At 40.2% G+C, this 24679-nt stretch overlaps 2 protein-coding genes across 7 annotated transcripts; both read right to left on the bottom strand.

The window, feature by feature from the left end:
- Positions 1–392: 392 nt before the first annotated feature.
- josd1 (Josephin domain containing 1) lies at positions 393–17752 on the bottom strand. 4 transcript variants are annotated; one of them, XM_034201022.1, is made up of 7 exons: positions 17547–17752; positions 16344–16675; positions 13824–14063; positions 12114–12314; positions 10171–10299; positions 5943–6137; positions 393–2253 (listed from the first exon to the last, which is right to left on the bottom strand). In XM_034201022.1, the coding sequence occupies exons 3-7, from the start codon at positions 13964–13966 to the stop codon at positions 2154–2156; spliced, it is 768 nt and encodes a 255-aa protein (XP_034056913.1). In that variant the 5' UTR covers positions 13967–14063; positions 16344–16675; positions 17547–17752; the 3' UTR covers positions 393–2153. The 4 variants fall into 4 exon arrangements, with proteins under 4 accessions (XP_034056913.1, XP_034056916.1, XP_034056914.1 ...); XM_034201025.1 differs by having other exon boundaries at positions 12114–12308; XM_034201023.1 differs by having other exon boundaries at positions 16383–16675.
- Positions 17753–20045: 2293 nt separating this feature from the next.
- Positions 20046–23942, bottom strand: LOC117536237 (GTPase IMAP family member 4-like). 3 transcript variants are annotated; one of them, XM_034201030.1, is made up of 8 exons: positions 23641–23942; positions 23263–23367; positions 22629–22694; positions 22070–22120; positions 21907–21957; positions 21764–21814; positions 21236–21277; positions 20046–20863 (listed from the first exon to the last, which is right to left on the bottom strand). In XM_034201030.1, exons 2-8 carry the CDS (start codon positions 23306–23308, stop codon positions 20178–20180), a joined length of 993 nt encoding a protein of 330 aa, XP_034056921.1. In that variant the 5' UTR covers positions 23309–23367; positions 23641–23942; the 3' UTR covers positions 20046–20177. The 3 variants fall into 3 exon arrangements, with proteins under 3 accessions (XP_034056921.1, XP_034056922.1, XP_034056923.1); XM_034201031.1 differs by having other exon boundaries at positions 23488–23644; XM_034201032.1 differs by having other exon boundaries at positions 23471–23643.
- Positions 23943–24679: the final 737 nt, after the last annotated feature.

Raw genomic sequence — 24679 nt, 5'->3', positions numbered from 1 at the left:
TAAACAATAAAAAGTAAAAATTACTTTCAGAGGTGGAATAACAGTCTTTGCTTAAATAAAGAGTTACAAGTACAATTAATATTGAGTATAATCAGCTAAATGTATTTCAAGTATATTTAAAAACCTAGTTGTTATTGTTTAAACTGTTAGCTAGTTTAATAACAATTATATATAATTGGAAACATTTCAATTTAGATTTTTGAAGCTGTGTATAAAATGAAGTACGGTAAAACATGTAGTATTGTAGAAGTATAAAGAAACATAAAATACAAATAAAATACCTACAAATTGTTTAAAAGCACGAGTAAATGTTATACATTAATTCCTCTACTGAAATAAACTGAACAATAACCCTGTGAGAGCAAAACATGACGGATTAAATACAAACACACTGTCGTTTGTACATAAAGTGCCATTATAAGCATTTTATTTCTATGCAAAACATAAAAAAAATACAACAATATCAGGATTCCTTCAGTGGGAAGGGCTGAATGGATTGTCATGGCAACAAGAAAAGCACATGTTGAATAAATGCAACCGTGAGATATGATGTGAGTGGGTCCAAAAATCTCCAAAAGCAAATGAATGAAAACCTCTCTGATGCTTCACGTTGACATAACGCGACATTTAGAGGTTGAAGGTCCAAAAGAAACGACACAAAGCCCTTGGCTGCAAAAGTGAAAACATCATATTTAAATGATGTGATCTGATAAATTGGTGCTTTGGATTAAATCTCCTGATAAATGGCATCTTATTCTTTCAGAGCAACACATATATATTTGAAATGTAAACAAGTTAAGGCCAATATCGTCATTTAGACACAATAGAAATAACAGTTTCTCTTGAGCTGATTTGAAAGCTACAAACAGAGGAATCTCTCGTAAGGCTCTTTTCACAGAAATCCACCAAAAAAACCGTTCTTTTTTACATTTCTCTACACCTAGGCACACTGCGCTTCATCTCCTCCTAAATCCACTTTTCTAAAACGTCCTCTTGCACATTTGAGACCCTCGCTGAGTGTTTCAAAGTGTTTTAAAGGGGCCCTATTATACTCAGTTTCAGGTTTCATGTGTGTATGTAGTGTCTCTACTGTGACATGCTTTAATGCTCAAACATTTATCATACCCCCAAAAGCACGACAGGCCCTCTTTAAAAGTCAAAAATAACTCTCCCTGGGGCTGAACATTTTAAATTAGGTACGGTCAATGTGTCATTTTGTAAGATTACATTTCAACAAAAATAGAAACACTTTCTCTTATCACCCTCATTTGAAATATATTACATCTAGAACTAATTTCAGTCCAATCAGACATGAGTATCGTTAGCACAATAACCCCCAGATCTAGCTTTTGCAAAGTCATGCCAACTGTTTACATAAAGTATGGCACATTTCTGTGAGTTTGAATAATTAAGATAGAAGGTTTTTCTCCCTAATTAGATGTCTTCTTGTATTGTATGCAGTATAACTCTAATACGAGATGAACACCATAACTTTAGCCTTATTTCCTGTCCCCCTCTCTACTTTAGAGAAACCGTTTCAATGTGAACAATCACAGAAAACTGGATTAATGACGCCATTACTTCTAGGAAACTGAGTGAGAGATCCAGCAGAGCGAGTGCTCGGCCCGGGAGTTGCATTGCTCTGTTGCATAATATAAAACTGTGTTTGGAAAGTGGATGAAATACAAAGTTGGCAACGTGATGAATCACTCCATTTTGACCTGTGATGAGATGAAAAAAAGAGGCAGAAAGGGCACGCTTTGGTGAAAGTGAAGGACGGGAAACACGTCTGTGGAAACATGGCTGAAGCCGGGAGCGTCACTGCGGATAATCAGCATTTTTCATAAACTCCCATCACTTTGGAAACAGTAAAAAGAAACAAAAACTGACAATGAAAAATAGTCAATATATATATATATATATAAAAACACAATATTTGTATAAGTATGTTGTGAGTAAAGGACTGTGATTGTCCCTGTAAAGTGTTTGCTTCCTTCATTGCTTTGCATCCTCTCCGATAAAGAGTCCAGCAATGGCCGTGTAAACAAAACCTCAAAAAGAAAGGGAGGAGAAGAACATCCTGCATCCACGTGATTGGCTGTGCACGACTTCCTGTCCTGTGATTGGCCCGTTAAGAGCGGCAGGTTGAACCGTTAGCCGTCCGTCCGCCATGTTTGGTGCGCCTCCACTTCCTCTGAGACGACCAATAGGAGCTCACAGTTCTTCCCTCGCAGCTGCTGCCGGAGAAACTTCCTGCCATGAGGAAAAATAGCAACGCCATTTATTATTATGATAATAAAACCCCAAAGATCAACTGTTTTACAGAAATTCGTATAGAAAACACTACTTGAAAAACATTTATTTTAGGTTAAAAACCATAGAAACTTATATTTAACATTATTTTGAGTACATTTAGGACATGTATAGAGCACAAATATGCACTCTTAACAAATAATAGGAAAGATAATGACATGTTTTTAATATCTATACTGTATGCTGCATCTGTATAAAGGGATAGACCTACTTTAAAGACACTTATGGCGCATTTCCACTGCAGCGCGTAGCACGGTTTAAGCGTGCCGTGCCAAACCCGGCCCGTTTTGGTTGCGTTTCCACCAGGGGTAGTTCCGGCTAACGGGTGCTTTCTCACAGTTTTCTGGCCCTCCAAAATCGTCCGGCCAACAACCCGGCTGAATATGCTAAACTAGTGAGAGAATCGGTGGCAAGGGGGCTATAACTACAAGAAAATGAACATATTTGACCGTGATTTAATTGTAATACACGTTTCTAAATGATGCCGAAGTAACAACATACTGATACCGGTTAGTAAAAACCATGAATTAATGCAGGCGAAAAACCTTTTAAAATGCGTGTTTTCTAAAGCTAACGTTATATATGCTCCAACCGTCTACACTCACAACAACGACCTACAGACATAAATAAACCAGCGACTGTATTCGCCATGACACAGACAGTCTGTGGTTTGTACTTGTTTAACTTGTGTCTAGTTTCTGAACAGATATGAGGAGCTGTGAGCTCTGAGGGCTAACAGCTAACGGCTAATGTTGGTTTTGTGGTTCGCATTGAAGATGACATCACGGCTCCGCCTACACTGCGTTACTATAGTTACTGCCCCAGTTACTAAACTGTAATGGAAACGCAGCATAAAGTGAGCCTGGCCTACCAAGGCCTAACTATACCGTACTAAGCCGTGCGAGGTCCTGCAGTGGAAATGCGCCATTGGAGCCCCAAAAACACAACTGACATATAATCACTAAACACATTTTCCCTGTTACTATTCATTATTGGCCACATAGCTGAATATGCCGTTTTAGTGACAAACTTAGTATTTATAGTATCTCTTAATATCCCTAATGTCCAGTAGGGGGCGACTCCACTGTTTGAAATAAGACGTCTGATTGTATAGAAGTCTATGAGAAAATGACCCTACTTCTCGCTTGATCTTTTTACATTAGAAAACATTGTAAACCTTAGTTTTCTGGCCTGAATCAGTAGTTTAAAGACCTCTTTCATACTACATAATGTTCATTTTGTAAATAATGGTCCCACTTAGAGTAAAATAGATGATAAGGGTCCGCTTTAGGGCGGGGCTACCTTGTGACAGACAGGTCTCTACCATGATGTGGTCTCTGTTTTTGTCTCCGAACTGACTCAATTGTAAACCATTACATTTGTTTTCAGCCTAAGAAAGTTAAATTGTAACATTCTGGTTAATTGTTTGAATGGCTACGACCAATTTTTATATACAATATATGCTTTGTACAAAAGTTAGAAAGACACACAAAAAAAAATCACTAAAACACACAAAAGGGGCGGGGCTAACTTGTGATTGACAGTTCGCTACCACAGTGTTTTCCGTGTTGTCATCCTTGAACTTTTACCCCTTTTATAGTTTGTTTCCAGTTCATGAAAAGTAATTATAGCATTTTGTTGCCTAAAAATGTCTTTCCATTGTCTGGTTGTACTCAGCTCCAGGCTTTTGTGTCCCTTCTGGTTGCAAAAAAACAAATGTGGTGACGGCTGAAATGTCAAATTCAAGACTTCAAAACCAGAGTCTATAAACTGTCATGATGGCTACGTCTAATTCTATATAAAGTCTTGTCACAAAGGGTTACAGATCAACAAAATACATCTTAAAATGACCACCACCAAAAGCTCCTGCATGTGACAGATGAATCCTATTATACTGTTTTTCATCAATATATCACAGGTCTCAGATATATACAGAACCTGTTTCTGATTGGCTGAAACACCAAACCGATCATTGCAGCATTACCCATAATCCCCTCTGCCCTGTTTCCAAAGTGCTGATTCTCTGTCTGTTACTAATAAATAATTACTTGAGGAGCCAAAAAAACATTATGACATCATAAAGTGGCCAACATCTGATCAGCTCATTTTCAGACAGGTTTTTATAGAAATGGATCAAAAAGAGAGAGAATCTTTGTTCCTGAAACTTTCAGAGTCTCTTTACACAGAGGGGACACATGTTGATGTAGAAGAGACATGAAGAAGAGGGGACACGTGTTGATGTAGAAGAGACATGAAGAAGAGGGGAAACATGTTGATGTAGAAGAGACATGAAGAAGAGGGGACACATGTTGATGTAGAAGAGACATGAAGAAGAGGGGAAACATGTTGATGTAGAAGAGACATGGAGAAGAGGGGACACATGTTGATGTAGAAGAGACATGAAGAAGAGGGGACATATGTTGATGTAGAAGAGACATGAAGAAGAGGGGACACATGTTGATGTAGAAGAGACATGGAGAAGAGGGGACACATGTTGATGTAGAAGAGACATGAAGAAGAGGGGACATATGTTGATGTAGAAGAGACATGAAGAAGAGGGGACACATGTTGATGTAGAAGAGACATGAAGAAGAGGGGACACATGTTGATGTAGAAGAGACATGAAGAAGAGGGGACACATGTTGATGTAGAAGAGACATGGAGAAGAAGGGACACATGTTGATGTAGAACAGACATGAAGAAGAGGGGACACATGTTGATGTAGAAGAGACATGATGAAGAAGAGGGGACACATGTTGATGTAGAAGAGACATGAAGAAGAGGGGACACATGTTGATGTAGAAGAGACATGAAGAAGAAGGGACACATGTTGATGTAGAAGAGACATGGAGAAGAAGGGACACATGTTGATGTAGAAGAGACATGAAGAAGAGGGGACACATGTTGATGTAGAAGAGACATGAAGAAGAGGGGACACATGTTGATGTAGAAGAGACATGGAGAAGAAGGGACACATGTTGATGTAGAAGAGACATGAAGAAGAGGGGACACATGTTGATGTAGAAGAGACATGAAGAAGAAGGGACACATGTTGATGTAGAAGAGACATGGAGAAGAAGGGACACATGTTGATGTAGAAGAGACATGAAGAAGAGGGGACACATGTTGATGTAGAAGAGACATGAAGAAGAGGGGACACATGTTGATGTAGAAGAGACATGAAGAAAAAGGGACACATGTTGATGTAGAAGAGACATGGAGAAGAAGGGACACATGTTGATGTAGAAGAGACATGAAGAAGAGGGGACACATGTTGATGTAGAAGAGACATGAAGAAGAGGGGACACATGTTGATGTAGAAGAGACATGAAGAAGAGGGGACACATGTTGATGTAGAAGAGACATGAAGAAGAGAGGACACATGTTGATGTAGAAGAGACATGAAGAAGAGGGGACACATGTTGATGTAGAAGAGACATGAAGAAGAGGGGACACATGTTGATGTAGAAGAGACATGAAGAAGAGGGGACACATGTTGATGTAGAAGAGACATGAAGAAGAGGGGACACATGTTGATGTAGAAGAGACATGAAGAAGTGGATTTTGCATAATAGGTCCCCTTTAAATCCATAATTGATCTGAATCTCAACACACACACACACACTCACCTGACGTGGTCGGGCGCTCCGATTGGCTGAGGGCTGCGCAGCTTGGAGTCCAGGTTGTAGTAGACCCCCCCCACCTCCCTGACTCCCATCCAGTGCTGGCGTTTGAGCGGCAGCATCAGAGGACCCCAGCGCAGGTTAGATGGGACGTTCAGGATGAAGCCTGTCACGTTGGACAGCTCGATGCTGCCCACATCCCTGAAGGAGGAAAAGTCATTTAATATCAGAATCAGAATAAGGCATATCGTGATAAAACTTCAAAAATAAAAGCTCCAAATCAAACAGAAAATATATTGGAATAAGCCGATTTATAATATGCTGCTGTACCGATTATTTTCCCTTCTTTAATCAACTTTAATGTACATATTTGCTTTATGTCCAAATTACATTATAATTGTGTGGTTTAGTGCTGAAGTGATCCTATATTGGGAGACATTTTGACTGTCAGAGTTTCCCGTAAGCAATCAAATGCAACACAAAGTGAGGTATAATTACAACAATCATTACTTTGACCAAATCTAAAGCCCTACAATGACACATATATATATAATCCGTAATGACATTCTTCACTGTGTTGCATCAATCAGCTGTTACTGTCTCCAGATTAAGAGTCATTTTGTTCCTGTTGAGGACACAGAAACAGGAATAAGGCTCTGCTGATAACATTATCGTTTTACTGATAAAAGCGTCAGCTGTAAGACTGAGTGAGGGAAGCAGGAACGCTGACTAATCACAGAGATCATGCTAACGAGGACACTTTAAGACGTTTACCTCATGTTTACTCAGTGGGAGTCAAACCAACAACAAGATATGTTCTGCTGCTAAGGCGTCTCTTTAGCAAAACAACACAATAGTTTGTTGACATTATGAAACAGCGTGGGATCATGGGAGTTTTCGTCTGCACCACAATTGTCGTCATTTTCTCGTGGTTGGGATTTTATTTTCATACTGATAGTGGATTTATGCGCAGAGGTCTCCTTCTCTCCAAAACAAACGGACACAGAAGATAGTGCCTTTGCATATAAGAAAAAGTATTACTAATGAAGATCTTAATAATGTCCAGACATGAGTGTATGTATCTAAGGTACAAAAAGTGTAATTTTGTAAGCATATCTATTGTAATTTGTATTTTTTCAGTAAGAAATGAAGATAAAAACCCTAAAATAAGCTGTTTTACGTCAGAAATCTACGGAGCCCCTAAAGCAGTGGTCCACAAACTAAGGCCCGCCTCCACATTTGGCCCGGCCCCCTGAACAATACCAGAAACGCATTATGATTTATTTATTTTTTTTTTTCAGTCTGGCCACGCGAATCCTAGACTAGCCCCTGTCAAAATGTTGTGAGCTGCTCTATCGAAATCAGTCGCATTGACCCGAAGACACCTTTTGAGTTGTATACACTGTTGGAAAGAGGATATTCCTAGCTTTCTAATGATATCAGGATTGTTTTTGTTCTTCAAATATTAAGCGAAATATGTCACATTATATAATGACTATCACAGAGTCATCATTTTGAGAAAAAGGCCTTCAAAGTTGTCTCTTCTCTGGAATCCATCGATCTGATTGATTATTAGCAAATGATCAAAATACTACAGAGGGAAGATATTTTCGTTTAGAGGGGAAGCTCGCGAGTGTGTGTGTATTGATTGATTGATTGATTGAAAAGTTTATTAACAGCTTGTATATTGGCTCAAAACATACAATTGTTAAGGGGATGCAGACCAGAGAAAGACTTTCATCTTGTTTACATCAGTATACGTGTGTGTGTGAGTGTGTGTGCTTGTGTAATTTTGCGTTTGTGTGTATTGTGTTTGTTTCCCGGGGAAAACACTCACGAGAAACACCGGCTGTTGTTATGCCTGCCGTTCTCCGCTTGTAATTATGCCGAAGCTTCAAAGTTGTATTTATCTTCTGAATTTTGCCGAAACAAGTTTAATATTCTGAAAGCCAAGACTTTGTTTAATTGAAATCAGATGAAAACAAACTGTAACGGACCCTGCAGTGTTATCTATGATTACTATACTCTTACATTCATAATTTCAGCGGAGTGAGGGGGGGGCGGCGCTGCGGAAGAGCAGATTGCGAGTGAGAAATAAATAAATTGGAAATTAAAGTTTCATATTCTGAAAGCCAAGACTTTGTTTGTTTAAAATCAAACAAAACACCCGAACCCCGAAAAAATAGTTTTTTTTACGTAAATCCACGTTTATTTTGAGAGATTCTGCTCTGACAACTAAGCTAAACTTTTACCTGTTAAGATTGTGCACGGCGCAACAGAAAGTTACAGTAATTTTCAATGGACTTTTTTTCTGTGAAGAACCCAGAGAGGGTTATTTGGTTATTATTTATTTCATAAATAGTGTTATTTATTTCATTAATAGTGTTATTATTTATTTCCTGACTTTTTTTCTGTGAAGATCCCGGAAAGGGTTATTAATATTTGGTTATGTGTGGCTTTCTAGAAAACAATAAATGTTTACGTTTAGACACCCATGCGATCGTCACACTTTTTCTGTTACAAACTGACCCGGCCCCCATCAGAGAAGGGAAAAGTGATGTGGCCCTCACAGGAAAAAGTTTGGGGACCCCTGCCCTAAAGGGACATGGAAAAGAAAAAGAAGAGAGAAAAAAAATAAAGTCAGGAAAACGGATTCGTTTCTCGTGCGCACGAGAAACGAATCCGTTATCCTGACTTTATTTTTTTTGAGAAAGTTACCGATGCACCAAGGAGGAAGTGGAACACGAGACAACCATTTCATTGCAGACTGTTATGTTTACGTGGGGAAATGACAGTGCATACATTATTTGAGATATATTTTGAAGTCAGACTTAATTTTATGGACATTTCGGCCAGGTTTGTAGAGCTATTGGTTTAAGCACCGGACTGGCAAAAAACAGGAGAGTCTGTAAACCAGTCTGCTTTGAGCTATGAATTAATGTCCGTGACTCTCAGAGTACCTGCTGCCCGCAACAAACACACACACACACACCACACACACACACACACAACACACACCACACACACACACACACACACACACACACACACACACACACAACACACAACACACACACACACCAAACACACACACACACACACCACACACACACACCACACACACACACACACACACACACACACACACACACCCACACACACACACCACACACACACACACCACAACACACACACACACACACCACACACACACACACACACACACACACACACACACACACACACACACACACACACACCACACACACACACACACACACACACACACACACACACACACACACACACACACACACACACACACACACACACACACACACAGAAGTGGGCCGCCCGTTGACAGTTTACGTGGGCTTGGCAGGGTGCGATTCCCGGGCTGATTTTTAGTCCCAGTCCGCTGTTCAATGAAGGTAAACACAGTGTAGGCGGTGCGTAAAAGCTCTTTGAGCGCTGGTGCTGATCTTCTCTGAGTTACACGTCCCGCTGCCTCCGGAGTGACCACACACCCCTGGCCGAAATGTCCTTAAAGTGAAGTCTAAGTACGATATATATCTTAAATAATGTATGCACTGTCATTTCCCCACGTAAACACAACAGTCTGCAATGAAATGGTTGTCTCCTGTGCGCTTCACTTCCTCCTTGGCGCACCGGTAACTTTCTGAAAAAAAAAAGTGCGAGATACTTTCTGGTGAGCACGAGAAACTTTCTCGTGCTCACCAGAAAGTATCTCGTGCGCACAAGTTAGTATCTCGTGCACACCAGAAAGTATCTTGTGCGCACGAAATACTAACCCGTTATCCTGACTTTTTTTTTCTCTCTCTGTTTTTTTTTTTTTTTTTCATGTCCCTTTAGGGGCTCCGTAGAAATCCGTGTTTCTCCTACACCGTTTGGCTGCCTCGGATAACTTCCAGACGTCTAATGACTAAAATCCTACACGAGGATATAATATAAAGTAAAAAAAGACCAAGATCTTAAAAAAGTATGGTAGAAATGCAGCTTAAACTGTATATAAGGGCACTTTTTGACAGCTTCTGCAGGGGATACAACACTACTATGACAATAACAGATTTCCCTAGTGTTTGAATCATTAGGGAAAATGTAGGTAGAGAAACCGAAAATATATCGCAAAGGTCTAGTCGTTTTTATAAATTTTAAATGCCGAAAAGTTACATATGATATGTATTAGTTGATGGAAGTTTCCCGCCCGTCTTACCTTCTTTTATCCCACCAAACGGCCTCGAACCCGCGGGTCTGCAGCGCCGCCATGATGACGTTTACATCGTAGTTCCCGTTTCCCAGCATGCTCTTCTTGTGCGGCGTCACCAGAGTGCTGGGAGAAAGCCTGTCGACAGAGAGAGAAATTAGGAGATTATAAACGTATATAAATACACAGAAGAAATATTGACATAATGTTTCCCTCAACTGTGTTACCCTATTTCCATTTCATTGTTAAAACTGTTTGAAAATATGAATAGTCTGACCTTTATAGCCATATATCAAATAAGTAGAGACCATTTTTAAGCTTTGATCAGTCAACAATCACATGTAAACAAACGTATGTACTGCAGCTTCCCTTACACACTGTCGCATGCAGGATTCATACAAGTGGACGATACTAGATCTACAAATACTAAAACTTCTCTCTGCTTTGCAAAGGATTGTGGGATAGAGATGTGACCAGTAGGACACCCTGGTATTTACGGCACACTATGCATTGGGTATATTAAAACGTACGGTAGTTTGGGTTTTGAAACACAGGGAAAATGCATTGAGAGATTAAGTCTTCTTTACAAAATGTAGATTTTTTTAAAATTGCATTTGTTTTGTTAGAAACTGGAGAAATTGAACATGACACTTATTATTAATTAGAATTCAATCCAGTTACCGGGGAAGAGTCTAATCGGCTCTGTGTCCCTGAATAGCCTCAACATCCTCTGGGTCAGGCAGACTCCATGTTTTTAACAGCGCCCGTAAAACAAGCAACTTATTTTGCGTAACTTTAGTTAAACTCTTTTTATGGAATGTAACGGATATTAACAGAACAACGCACAACATTTCGGGGGGACATTTCTGGAATTTAGGGAAGACTTAGAAGGAAAACACCATGCTCCTTCTTAATCTTTCTTTAAAGCTCACCTATCATGCTATTTTTAGGCAATAACATAGGTTTCAGATATATAGAAAAATATAAAAAACATGTATATGAAGTGTTTTGCTCAACAACAAAAAAACAGATCATCCATTCTAGCCATGCCTCATATCCCTCTATTTCACTTCCTGTTTCAAAAGTGCTGATTCTGGGTATAAACAGGTCTCTTGAGAACGAGACCCTGTGTCTCAATGAGATGTTCACCTGTATAAATAAAGGCTAAATAAAAAATAAAGCTTTTTTTGTTTTTAAAACTGAAACAAATTAAAATAAGAGGGGGCGGAGCTTATGCCAGCTCATGCGGGACCTGGCAGATACTGTCTAAAATGCTGCGGTGATGAAACGCAAGGATTATTAGATCAAGGATTCTCTCTGAAACAGTCTGGAGCTCAAAGGCTTTCTCTCTTGCCGGTTATACCACAAGGTGAGTTCCTTTTTACTTCCTGCTTCTTCACACACATGCTCTCCAGTACTGGTTAGCTCTGAGTGTTAGCGATGCTAATGTAAACACCGACCATATAACGTCCAAGACAGTCGGGCATTGTTTCTGATAGTAACGTTTCTGATAGGGCCGTGGGTCCACATTTCAGATATTACGTCATATCGGACGCAAATCTGGATCAGCTCCGTTGTTCCCCCGTTTTTAGAGATTTGGGTACGGAGGAAAAGAGAGAGGGTTTTATTTTCTGACGCTGCATGAGTTCCCCGACACACCGGGGACACATCTATATGTATAAAAGACATCAGGAAGTGCATTTTGCATGATAGGAGACCTTTAATATCCTACACAAATTTGAATCTCAATATAAAGTCATATTCCCAAAAGCATGGAAATACAGTATATCCCCCTATTAGATTGTGAACATATTCTTACCCAAGAGACAAAACAATCGATACTTTAAACTACTCCTTTCTTCCAATTCCAACCTTATCCCAGTTGTGAAAAAATTCATTTTACACAACTTTTCCCACACATTTCGTGCCCCTGGTAACCCCGGCTCTCCCACCTCTGGTAGATCTCCTGCAGGGTGTCCCTGCTGAAGGCCGTGCCGTCCTGGAAGACGTTGTTCAGGGCGTGAAGGGCGCACAGCTCCCGCCGCTGCTTCTCGTGATAAATGGGCAGGGGGGTCAGAGGGGGAGGAAGAGGAGGGGTGAGGGAGGAAGAGGAGGACGAGAGATCCTGCTGAGGGTCCGTGGGATCCCTGCACCTCAAAGAGCCAAATATTAAAGGCGTTATTGTCATGTTATGCACAGCTATAGCAGTCTGGCAGCACTGTGAACCCAGAAATGTTGAGTAGTCCTAAGTTTTATGATAGAAATGTATAGCAGGGGTCCCCAGCACATAGAAACTGCAGGATGATATCTTGCATATGTTGGGCAATTTGCACAATTAACACAAGTTGCATTAATTAGCAATAAAAAGCAATTGAAGACAATAGTACAAAAAAATGGCTTGTTCGATTTGGAACATTTTGGAGTAGTTCTGGGGGTTATTAAGTCAATTTCTGACATTTTCAGGATTTAAAATGACAGTTTTAACCAGATAGTGGCCATACATAGGGCGAAGCCTGCGAGCTAGTTCAGGCAGTCAACTCGAGCACCAAATCATACATTAACACGTGACGCGCCTCGTCCCTCTTACAAACCAACCAAACACATTCTCCTTAACTTGCCGCTCTATTTAAGCTGCCAGGTCTTCCTGCCTCTGCCTCGCTGTGCTGCCACTGCTGTGTTCACTTGCTATTGCTACGTTCATCTTCCTGCTGCTGTGTTTCATGTTGCTGCTGCTCGCCTGCCCCACCACCACCCCAGCTTCCACCCCAGCTTCCACCCCAGCTTCCGCCCCAGCTTCCGGCCCAGCTTCCGGCCCAGATTCCATCCCAGCTTCCGCCCCAGTTTCCGCCCCAGCTTCCGCCCCAGCTTCCACCCAGCTTCCGGCCCAGCTTCCGCCCCAGCTTCCACCCAGCTTCCGGCACAGTTTCCGCCCCAGCTTCCGCCCCAGCTTCCACCCAGCTTCCGGCCCAGCTTCCATCCCAGCTTCCGCCCCAGTTTCCGCCCCAGCTTCCGCCCCAGCTTCCGCCCCAGCTTCCGCCCCAGCTTCCGCCCCAGCTTCCGCCCCAGCTTCCGCCCCAGCTTCCACCCAGCTTCCTCCCCAGCTTCCGCCCCAGCTTCCTCCCCAGCTTCCGCCCCAGCTTCCGCCCCAGCTTCCCCAGCCAGTGATGAGGCCGAGCCTAGATGCCAAACTCAAACTATATGCTGCTTCTAATAGACATATTAAGAAACACGTGAGTTGTCGGACTGAATTGTGATCAATTTTAAATCAGAAACGGGTTTATTACCAGGTGGGTTGACACGTACGAGGAATTTGACTTGGTGTTGTGGTGCATACATACAAGTAAAACAAAAATTAAAAACACAGATAGTGAACTATTTTAAGAGGAGGACTCAAAACTGAAATGTTGGACCCTTAAACTGTCAAATAGATTCAACATCCTCATTATACCTCAAAAGCCACGCCAAGATTGTCCAAAGCAGCCTACCATTTTTTCGCTGTTGTCTACATATGCTAATTAACAGTAAACTTATGCTAACCTAACCAAGTTAGCATCCGACAGTTTGTAATTACTGGGGACCCATCCTAAACATTTCTACCATAAAACTTTGGGGTACCCAACATTTCAAGGTTCACACTGCTGGTGATAGAGAAACATGATTACCTCCTCTCCTCTGCTGCCTCTCTTCCTCCTCCTCCTCCTCCTCCTTTCTGCTTGCTGACCTTCCAGCGCATGCAGCCCAGCTCCTGAAGGCCTCCTCTCCCCTTCCCCTTCCACTCCCCCGCTGGATATGGAGCGCTGCCCATCCCCAAACGTTCACCTCCTCCTCCACCTCCAACACCTCCTTCTCCTCCAGCTCCACAACTACCAGCTTCACGACGCTACATCAGCATGGGAGAAAGCCTACAACAAATTAACAAAAAGAGAGAAATTAACAGATTGTGTACAAGATGTCATAAACACAAGCTCAATATTGACATACTACTGTATACATTGACATCATACAGGGTTCCCACACATTTTTACTAATAACTTTTCCATAATATGTTATTTGTACTGTTACATGCAGTATTCATATAGTTAGGACTAGATCTTCTTATCCTTCTATCTGCTTTACAAAGGATTGTAGGCCAGGATAGCATGCTGCTTTCTGCAAAATGACCAGTATGACATCCTAGTATTTATGGTATACTGCATTTAATGTACTACTTTTTGGGTATATCCAGAGGTGGGAAGTAGTGGAGTACAAATACTTTGTTACTGCACTTAAGTACATTTTTCTGGTATCCGTACTTTACTCCACTACTTATTTTTCTGAGGACTTTTTACTTTGACTTCTCACATTTTGAACACAAATACCTGAACTTTCTACTTCTTACATGTTGAACTCAAATACCTGTACTTTCTACTTCTTACACGTTGAACACAAATACCTGTACTTTCTACTTCTTACATGTTGAACACAAATACCTGTACTTTCTACTTCTTACATGTTGAACACAAATACCTGAACTTTCTACTTCTTACATGTTGAACACAAATACCTGTACTTTCTACTTCTTACATGTTGAACTCAAATACCTGTACTTTCTACTTCTCTCATGTTGAACACAAATACCTGTACTTTCTACTTCTTACATGTTGAACACAAATACCTGTACTTTCTACTTCTCACATGTTGAACTCAAATACCTGTACTTTCTACTTCTCTCATGTTGAACACAAATACCTGTACTTTCTACTTCTTACATGTTGAACACAAATACCTGTACTTTCTACTTCTCACATGTTGAACCCAAATACCTGTACTTTCTACTTCTTACATGTTGAACACAAATACCTGTACTTTCTACTTCTTACATGTTGAACTCAAATACCTGTACTTTCTACTTCTTACATGTTGAACTCAAATACCTGTACTTTCTACTTCTTACATGTTGAACACAAATACCTGTACTTTCTACTTCTTACATGTTGAACCCAAATACCTGTACTTTCTACTTCTTACATGTTGAACACAAATACCTGTACTTTCTACTTCTTACATGTTGAACTCAAATACCTGTACTTTCTACTTCTTACATGTTGAACTCAAATACCTGTACTTTCTACTTCTCACATGTTGAACACAAATACCTGTACTTTCTACTTCTCACATGTTGAACACAAATACCTGTACTTTCTACTTCTTACATTTTGAACACAAATACCTGTACTTTCTACTTCTTACATGTTGAACACAAATACCTGTACTTCTACTTCTTACATGTTGAACCCAAATACCTGTACTTTCTACTTCTTACATGTTGAACACAAATACCTGTACTTTCTACTTCTTACATTTTGAACACAAATACCTGTACTTTCTACTTCTTACATGTTGAACCCAAATACCTGTACTTTCTACTTCTTACATGTTGAACTCAAATACCTGTACTTTCTACTTCTCACATGTTGAACTCAAATACCTGTACTTTCTACTTCTTACATGTTGAACTCAAATACCTGTACTTTCTACTTCTTACATGTTGAACTCAAATACCTGTACTTTCTACTTCTTACATGTTGAACTCAAATACCTGTACCTTCTACTTCTTACATGTTGAACTCAAATACCTGTACTTTCTACTTCTTACATGTTGAACTCAAATACCTTTACTTTCTACTTCTCTCATTTTCCAAACAGCTGGTTCCTTTAGTCTGAATGTGTGTTTGATGCGTGATCATTATTCTTTAGAGTCATTGCGTGCCTATTGATTTGAACACGATCCGTGTATCCATCATTTCCTGGTCTTCTCTAAAGAAGAGGGACCAATGGAAACGTTGTCATGTTGCCGTTGTTCAGCATGGAAACATTCATTAGCTAACAATGACATTATTGTTCTATTAATATAAAGGGAGGTCAGGTACTCTTTAAAACAGCTGCTAGCTATGGGTACTTTTTACTGAAGTACATTTCAAAGCCTCTTTACTTTCACTTGAGTAAAGAAGTTTAGTCAGTACTTTTTTAAACACGAGTACCTGTACTTCTACTTGAGTAAAGGATGTGTGTACTGTTGCCCTCTCTGGGTGTGGTAGTTTTGGTACCTAAACGCATTTACAACGCACTGAGCGATTCTCTACCAAATCGACTATATCTTGCCTAATTCTGAGCAGATTTTTTAATGAAATTTGGTTAACTACCAGCTTCCGACGCTACATCAGCATCATGGCAACCATTACCAGAGCAACCTCCCAGCCGAGAGGAGCGGGGGGGGGGGGGGTGTAACACCTGCTCTCTAGACGTGGAGAAAAGGTCAACAGGAACTCAAGATGATGGATCTGCCAGCTAACAAAGATGCTCCCGAAGCGAAATGACGATTACTCCACAAAAGAGTTGTGTGTTTCCACTTCCTCCATCTCCGGCTTGCAGCTGTTTCCATACGAGACTAGAGATTTGCAGGTATTTCCATCGACCAGGAGGGGTGGGTTCCACTGGATTCAACAAGGATTCGATGCTTGGAGAGTCAAAGAACCTGAAAAAGACAGAAAGAGAATCTGTGTTATTAGGATCTGCTTCAAATATCTAAAACCAACCAGAAAACAGGAACTCTCGCTTCTTTTAAGTCAAGACTTTTCTATTTTATTTGGATTAAATCAAACAATTATTCATATTTTACACAGCACTGTAACTTTGATTGTTGTATTTTAAACTTTATTCTATTTTAGCTTGACTTCATTTCTATTTTCTTGGCTTTAAAAAGGTATTTAAATGTATTTTTATAATGCATTTATTTTGTTGTAATACTTTAATATATAATGTTTTCTATAAGTTCTATATACATATTTTTTTACATATCTATTTACATTTCTTTTTACAATGTGTTTCTTTCACAATATGTCTTAAAGCTATTTTGATAAGCTTGCCTTTCTTTTTACAATATTGTATTTAAGCTATTTTAAATAACAGAAATTGGTCACAAATCCCCACCACATGTTAGCAGAGCTCAAAATGACACCCTAACTGAGTCTGATTAGCATTTTAACACCTCAAAAACACTTCAAATCACCTCTTATTTGAATTTAAACTGGTTTTAGATATCTGAAATGACAGTACAGGCTGGTTACAATCTCCTCCTGTTCAGCAGACCCTTAAAAGAGAAGGTAAACATTTCTAGGACTGGGTAGAGGAAGCAGTCTGTTCAGTAAAAATAGCCCTAACAATTATCACAGCGATCCTACAGTCCATTAACAGGGATTAAACACAAACATAACACATGCTTTTAATCCATGATACTAACAGATATGTAGCAACAATCCTCAGGCTGCTTTACGTGACTACAGCAAACACAACCACAACGCTTCCTTTATGCCTTATAACTTCATTTGTTCAGCAGAAACACTCACCTGTCCGCTTCCTGGTGGTCCTCGAACACCTTGGCTATTATAAACCGGTGTAAAAACTCAATATAGTGTCTCCTGGTTCTGTAAATGTGTCTCAGTCCTTTGTCTTTGCCAGTTTTTCCTCAATTCAGCAGCTATCTGTCTGTTTCTGGCCGTGCACACGCGGACATGCGCAGAAACAACTCCTCCTCGAGCTCCATGTTGCTGTCAGCGCGTGCGTCAGTAGACAGAGGAACCTCCCAGCCAGCGGATTAACTCACCCTGCTGGAGAGGGCGTGTTGAAACCATAGACTGTGGTTGAAACTGCATTTAAAGTAAACTGGGTCTGTGCACAATGCAACACAGAGAGACTATGAAAGGAAGTGAAAAGAATATAAACTCTACATAAATGCACTTATTATGACCACCATTTTTATTACTGGTACTTCAAAAAGGAAATTAACTCAATATGTAAAATATGTAAAGACTAAACCCCTATTAGTTTATTCCCCAAATTAATTGGATTTGTATCTGTTATTATTTGTTTTTAATCATTGTTTATTTTTTACATTACGTTATTTATTTATTTAGCTTTTTCTGGTTGCTGTTGTTTAAAAAAGTAAATTAAAATAACTTAAAAATATGATCACCATTTGACCACACCCCCTATTTCCTTCCCCCCTATATTTATTCTTATTTGTTTTATTTGTGATTATTGTTCCTTGTTTCAGTTTTGTACTTAAATTATTTATTTTTGATCTTTGTGAGCTTTTTCCCATTGTTGTCGTCATATTGTCATACTGTCTATGTACATATAGACGCAGTGCTTCTCAAAGTGTGGTCCGCGGACCACTGGTGGTCCGTGAGTATATTGGTAACATTTCACATTTGAAATTAATTAATCAATTGAAGTTTTCCGCACTCTCGCGGGAATATCTCCACAATGGAGCAATGTTAAGTTTCCCTTTCGATTGCATGATATAGCCCAGCGCAACACCTTCATCACACATGTTACCACTTGATTGTACCATTTTCAGGCGATTTGTAATCTGTTCTAGAAAAACGATGTGTTTTTTGATATTTGTGGAGTTAGGTGGTCCGCGAGTGTTTATTTATTGGTTAAGTGGTCCTTGGTATGAAAAAGTTTGAGAAACACTGATATAGGGTATACATATGTGATCTGTTGACAATATGATGTAGAAAGCAGCAACATAAATGCAATCTATGAAATAAATCTATGATAGATTTTAATTCAATTTAAGCGTCTCCATATTAAAGTTAATTTCCTGGTCTAAATGCTGTTTCAGATTCCTCTGGAGAGAAGCAGAGGAAACACTGAGCAGTTCATTCCCCCGATCATCTTTAAAGTTTTATATCTTATGAATTATGAAAGGTATGTCGACACAGGAACAGTGGAGGAAACACACAGGCCTTATAAAAGAAGATACACACATCAGTGAATTAAAACACATCCGAAAAATGAAATAAAATGTATGTTTGCATGATATCTTATTTCTTTTATTAACGTCTTTTGTTTGACATTTACATTAAAATAACATGACATTAGTACAACTACACATCGTACGCTATAATGCATTTTAGAAAAGAAAAGAGAAAATGCATCCACCTCAAAGTAACGGGTAACATAGACCTTCATAGAAATGCACTGGAGTCAAAAATACAATATTTGGCGTAAAAGCAACAAACACATATGTACTTAATTCGAGGACTTAAGAAAATGCATTGTGTTACTGTCCACCTCTGCATAGACATCTTATTTAAAAATATCTTAAAGAGACCCTATTGTGTTTTTGGGGGGTTTTCCCTCTCCTGCTGTGTTCTATAGGTTTCTGTGCATGTAAATGGTCTGCAGAGGCTAAAATCCCCTGTGTTCACTCCATTGAACCTGAAAATGAGCCCCTTTGTCACTATTGTGTCAATATTGAAAGTTTTGCTAATTTGGAAGAAGCCCAGTGTGATCTATTCAATAAAGCTAGGTAATAGATCTTGTAAAAAGCAACATAAGCAAAGTGAAGTTGTCACTGCATCTTCGCAAATGTATAATGCTGCAAAGATGGATAGCATCCCATAAGCAATGATGCAAATAGATGTTAGATGTGGGCGTGATATCTAACTGCGGCATGTTGAGAAACCAGAAGGCGACCGGCGGTACTAAATTCATTCGGACAGAGGTGAACCAGCACTGACAAAAATACTCTCGGTGAAGCATCACCCTTGCACTTAAAGTCAAAATTGCATGTTTAACACCTGACTGACTGACTGACCGAACACACACACACACACACACACACACACACACACACACACACACACACACACACACACACACACACACACACACACACACACACACACACACACACACACACACACACACACACACACACACACACACACACACACACACACACACACACACACACACACACACACACACACACACACACACACACACACACACACACACACACACACACACACACACACACACACACACACACACACACACACACACACACACACACACACACACACACACACACACACACACACACACACACACACACACACACACACACAATATATAACAGAGAACTATCATATATTGATGAAAAACAGTATAGTCAGGGACCTTTAATACTCATGAGGCAGTTTCTCGGCCAGTACAGAGGTCATGTCATTGAGCAGCTCCTCCCTGATGCTCTCCTCTCTTTTCTGCAGCTCGTGGACGAAGTGGCCCTCGTTCTGAGACTTCACCTCCATCAAAAGCTCCATCACCTGCCTGCGTATCTTCTTCAGCTCCTTCGGGATCGTGTTTTCCTCGATCCGGAGCCTCAGAAACTTCCTAACAGCCATATCATTGAAATCTGGATTAGGTAATTCATCCCGGTGGTCTGGCTGGATGAGCACTGGGATGATGAAGCCTGCTGTCTCTGCTCCAAACGTATTGATGGTGGTTAGGATCGCATGAATTATATCATGGTCGACCCCAGGTTTGGAGCCCGATGCTTGGACCACCAGCAGGAAGGCGTGAGGTCCCGGGCCGCACAGCTGGAGGCTCCTCAGAGCTTCTCTGGCTCTGATCTCCGGCACCAAAGAGGTCCCTAAAACATCCGGGGTCTCCACCACTACCACCTCTCTGCCGTCTATCACTGTGGATCTCCTGGTGCTCTCCATCAGAGGGCCCTTGGGTGCATGTTTCTTACTTTTGCCCAACAAAACGTCTGCAAGAGAGGTCCGTCCTCCCCATGTCGGCCCCAGAATGATCAGCCTCAGCCCCGGTTTACAGGCGCCGCTGCTGCTGGGCTCCATCTCTGACCCTGCAGAGGATTTTATAAGATGATTAATAAAGAGCCGCAGGAGAGAGTGCAAAAACCTGGAAAGTAGTTAGTCTTAGATGTGGTCTACACTCACAAAAGTGGCGTTATTGGTGAGATTATTTTACTGAACAAATGTGTAAATATCATACGTTCTGAGATAATCCAAAATCCAATGGAAAAAACCTATTGGCTTCTTCTGGGGGGAAACCAGGGAGATGCTAACTTCCAGGTTGACTTAAGTCATCCCAGAAAATATGGATTTTTAGCCCAAATGGGCCAGAGTAAATTAGTTTTACGTTAAAATATCAGAAATTCAACAGGAAAAACCAATAAAACGCATTAAAATGTATCAAAAAATGAAGGTGAACTCACCTAAGATTACAGCAATCAGCCACTTGAACTTGGAGGAAGATGCTGATGGAGAAGCAGATTTAATTATAGGCTTATAATTATCATGTAGCTTGAGCACTAACATACCCTCACTCCACTCAAACTGCTGTCAGCTGCTGCATTTCTGAATCACTTCCTAAAATAACATCCATTTCAAAACTGAACATCTGTTTATCTTTACTAAAAAAGGACCATCTGAATCCCTCAATGCAGAGTATCCAACACCTGTTTGAAACGTCATGCTAAGCTATTAAGCTAATGGCATGTAAAGCCACAGAGAACACTTTTTTTGAAAGTCTTATTGGCAATAAACTTGCTAAATAAACAAAATAAAAAAATACAAATAATATTAAAATAATACAAATATATATATAAAAAAAATACAAATAAATAAATACAAATAATAATAAAAACAGGTATATTAAAAATGATGAATACAAAATGATAAAGAATTATAATAATAAAGAATAATAATACAAATTATAGTATCGTCTTTTGCAGGCAACTTACATCCTATGAAACGCCAAATTCGAGACAGCCATTTACACAGGCCCTGGATTCCTGTCACACAAAAACAAAATAGCACATTCATTTTTTTATTTTGGAGCTGAAACGTTGGTATTCCTCTGGTTATAATACACTTGATTACGTACCACGAAGGGTTCCCACTAGATGGCTCACCCAGCTCCACAGAGTTGACACTCCTAAAGCAAAAAAACACATATCCATTGATACAAATGTCCAATTATAAACACAATAAATAACCGTATACAAACGGGACAAAGTGACCTCTGACCTCTCTGTGACTGAACTCACCCGTTAGGGAGCAGAAGATACGAATCGGCCACCTGATCAGAGCCGGCAGCGCTGCAGAGGAACAGAAAACGATCAGCGTTGAGGTCAGCGTTGATCCACTGGTGGTTTGGCTGACCATTTGAAAAGTAAACCAGCTGTTGTAGAAATGTGTGTTTTGGATCAGTAAGTGTGTGCACATGACAGGCCGGTTAAATCATTGACACTGTCACTAAGCTGCTCTTATATCAGGAGTGTCTGGTCTGATGAAAACCATTTGTTAATTATTCACCAAAGTTTGATCTGCTATAGATTTTAGAGTATTGACATGTCCGAGGGCACTGTTTCACTGATTTGATTATTGCCCATTATAAAACAGCAATGAAATGGCTGATGCTATACTCATATATATGCAGAAAATTATAATGTTATTTTGCAAATCAGCATACATTATGATTTTAAGAAAGTCCCCAAAGAGCCTCCGTACTTTCTAGTTTCCAGAGTTGTTCATGAAGCCATGTCCCATCAGGGAAATAACACAGCTAACATAACAGGTATATGAACGTGTGTGTGTGAGACTGACTCTGAGAGAATCTGTAGAGAAGATACCCGACCACAGTGAAAGTTCCCATCTGCATGTTCCACCAGCCTAAGAGGGAAACACGACGTCAGTTATGTTGCACAAACTATTAATTAATAATGCAAATATTAAATGCAGAATCAAGTTCTCTAAATAAAAATAACCCTTAGGTTGAATCCAGAGCTGTGGGTGTCTTTTATTTTAATTTGTATATGTAAGGACCAGAATAATACTTTCTTTTGAACAGCAGGAAACTCTTGCAGTTTTACACATGGCAGGGCAGAGCTGCTGCATACACAACTATTGTAAATTGATTATCATATAAAACTACATTTGAGCAGTGTTTCACTTATGACTATAGTTGTTTTTCAAATAGTCATAACTAGGATTAACATGCTCCTAATCGCCGGCATTTATTTTGAAAACCTAACCAAGAATTCAAAGATATTTCACTGATTACTTCACATTATAGACTCAGCTTTTACAAACCTACTCAATATTACAACATGACATAAAGAAAGACAATCAGTGAGTAATGCTCATTTCATATAGTGCCAATTTAAAATGCATTGTCATATAATTAACGCTCAATACTCTAAGAAGTAGCATTGACATATTCTTTGTTTTCTTGTCTCACCTCCAGCAGCATCCTCAGGGTTGTCCTTTTCACACTGACACTCCATTTCTCTGCAGTCTTATTGTATCAAGGTAGGGCAAATATGTGACAGCACTCCTGCTTAAACTGTCAACATAAAATCACTTTAAGTTCAACGCAAACGCCGGGGTTTCCAACTCAAAGTAAAACTACGAACAACACAGGGATTACATCTGTTATTACAGCATACTTAAAGTGTATAGATACCCTTTTCCCAGGCAGATCAGAACCAGTTGATGTTAACATGTAGCAAAGTAACAGAAACCCTACTCAAGAAAACACTTAATATACAATAAAACTGGATTTAAAAGCTGTATTTCCGCGTACAGCAGCGGCTAAATGTTCCTCCGGCTCCATTACCTGCTGCTTGGTGAGATAATCCTCCCGAGGAATGCCTTTTCCTTTAAATCTGCAACACCTGACGCAACACACGAGGTCAAAGTTGCATGTATGTTCTTCCTGAAACATTTGCCTGAACACGCCTGCCCTCAGCAGGAACAGTGGTTTGTATTCTTCGCTCTGCTGTGTGGATCAACCTATAGGCGCTTTCACACTGCGGTACTTTTCCCACAAAGGTTCATGTGAACTTAGTTCATGTGAACTCTTTTATCGCGTTCGCACCAAAAAGAGCCGGTACTAAAATTAGTTCATGTGAACCTTTTTACCCCGGCTTTACGAACGGCTTTTTGTGAGAAAAGAGCTACATTTCTGATTGGCTGGGCGGATTGCAAACCACGCCCCGTAAAACTCCCAAAAAGTTTTGTGAAGCCGCCATTTTATTATCCTCGCATTAGCATTATTAGCATTAGCATTAACCCAGCGCAGAAACGCAGAGAGACTAATTTATGGCAACACAAAATAAAACATGGGAGCGGTGGAGATGAGGAGGTGTCGGCGTTCTGGCGATTTACTCGGAAGGCTTCAGTAGAAGCTGCTGGGAGTCCCAGCAGCTTCTACTGAAGCCAGTCCCTAACTTCGGGGACTTCCGGCCGGGGACTTTGGGCGGCAGTATACGCCGTGAAGTGGTTTGCGGCCTGCCAGTAAACCCAAAGCAGAAGAAGAACAAGTGACGTCAGCGGCTTCATTTGCCTAATCCACCCCCAGGGACTTTTTCCAGTGTGAACGCGATCTGTACTTAGTTCATGAGAACTAGAGTTCTCATGAACTAAGTTCACATGAACCTTTGTGGGAAAAGTACCGCAGTGTGAAAGCGCCTAATGCATTGAGAAGGTCCAGGTATGCAGCTAATGCTTCAGACAGACACACCTCTTTTGTTTTCTTGCTACACGAAGAACTGGAAATGTTGCTTCACATGTTTGTGAAGTACGAGTCATTAGAGTAAAGCAAACTAAAGGCAGGGCAGTAAAAGGGTTTAGTTTTATTCATGCAAATGCAAGAT

The sequence above is a fragment of the Gymnodraco acuticeps genome, unplaced genomic scaffold (assembly GCF_902827175.1).
Source record: "Gymnodraco acuticeps unplaced genomic scaffold, fGymAcu1.1, whole genome shotgun sequence".
In the NCBI taxonomy this organism is placed as follows: Eukaryota; Metazoa; Chordata; class Actinopteri; order Perciformes; family Bathydraconidae; genus Gymnodraco; species Gymnodraco acuticeps.
Note: the sequence above shows the minus strand (reverse complement) of the source record. Positions and strands in the feature narration are given on the sequence as shown.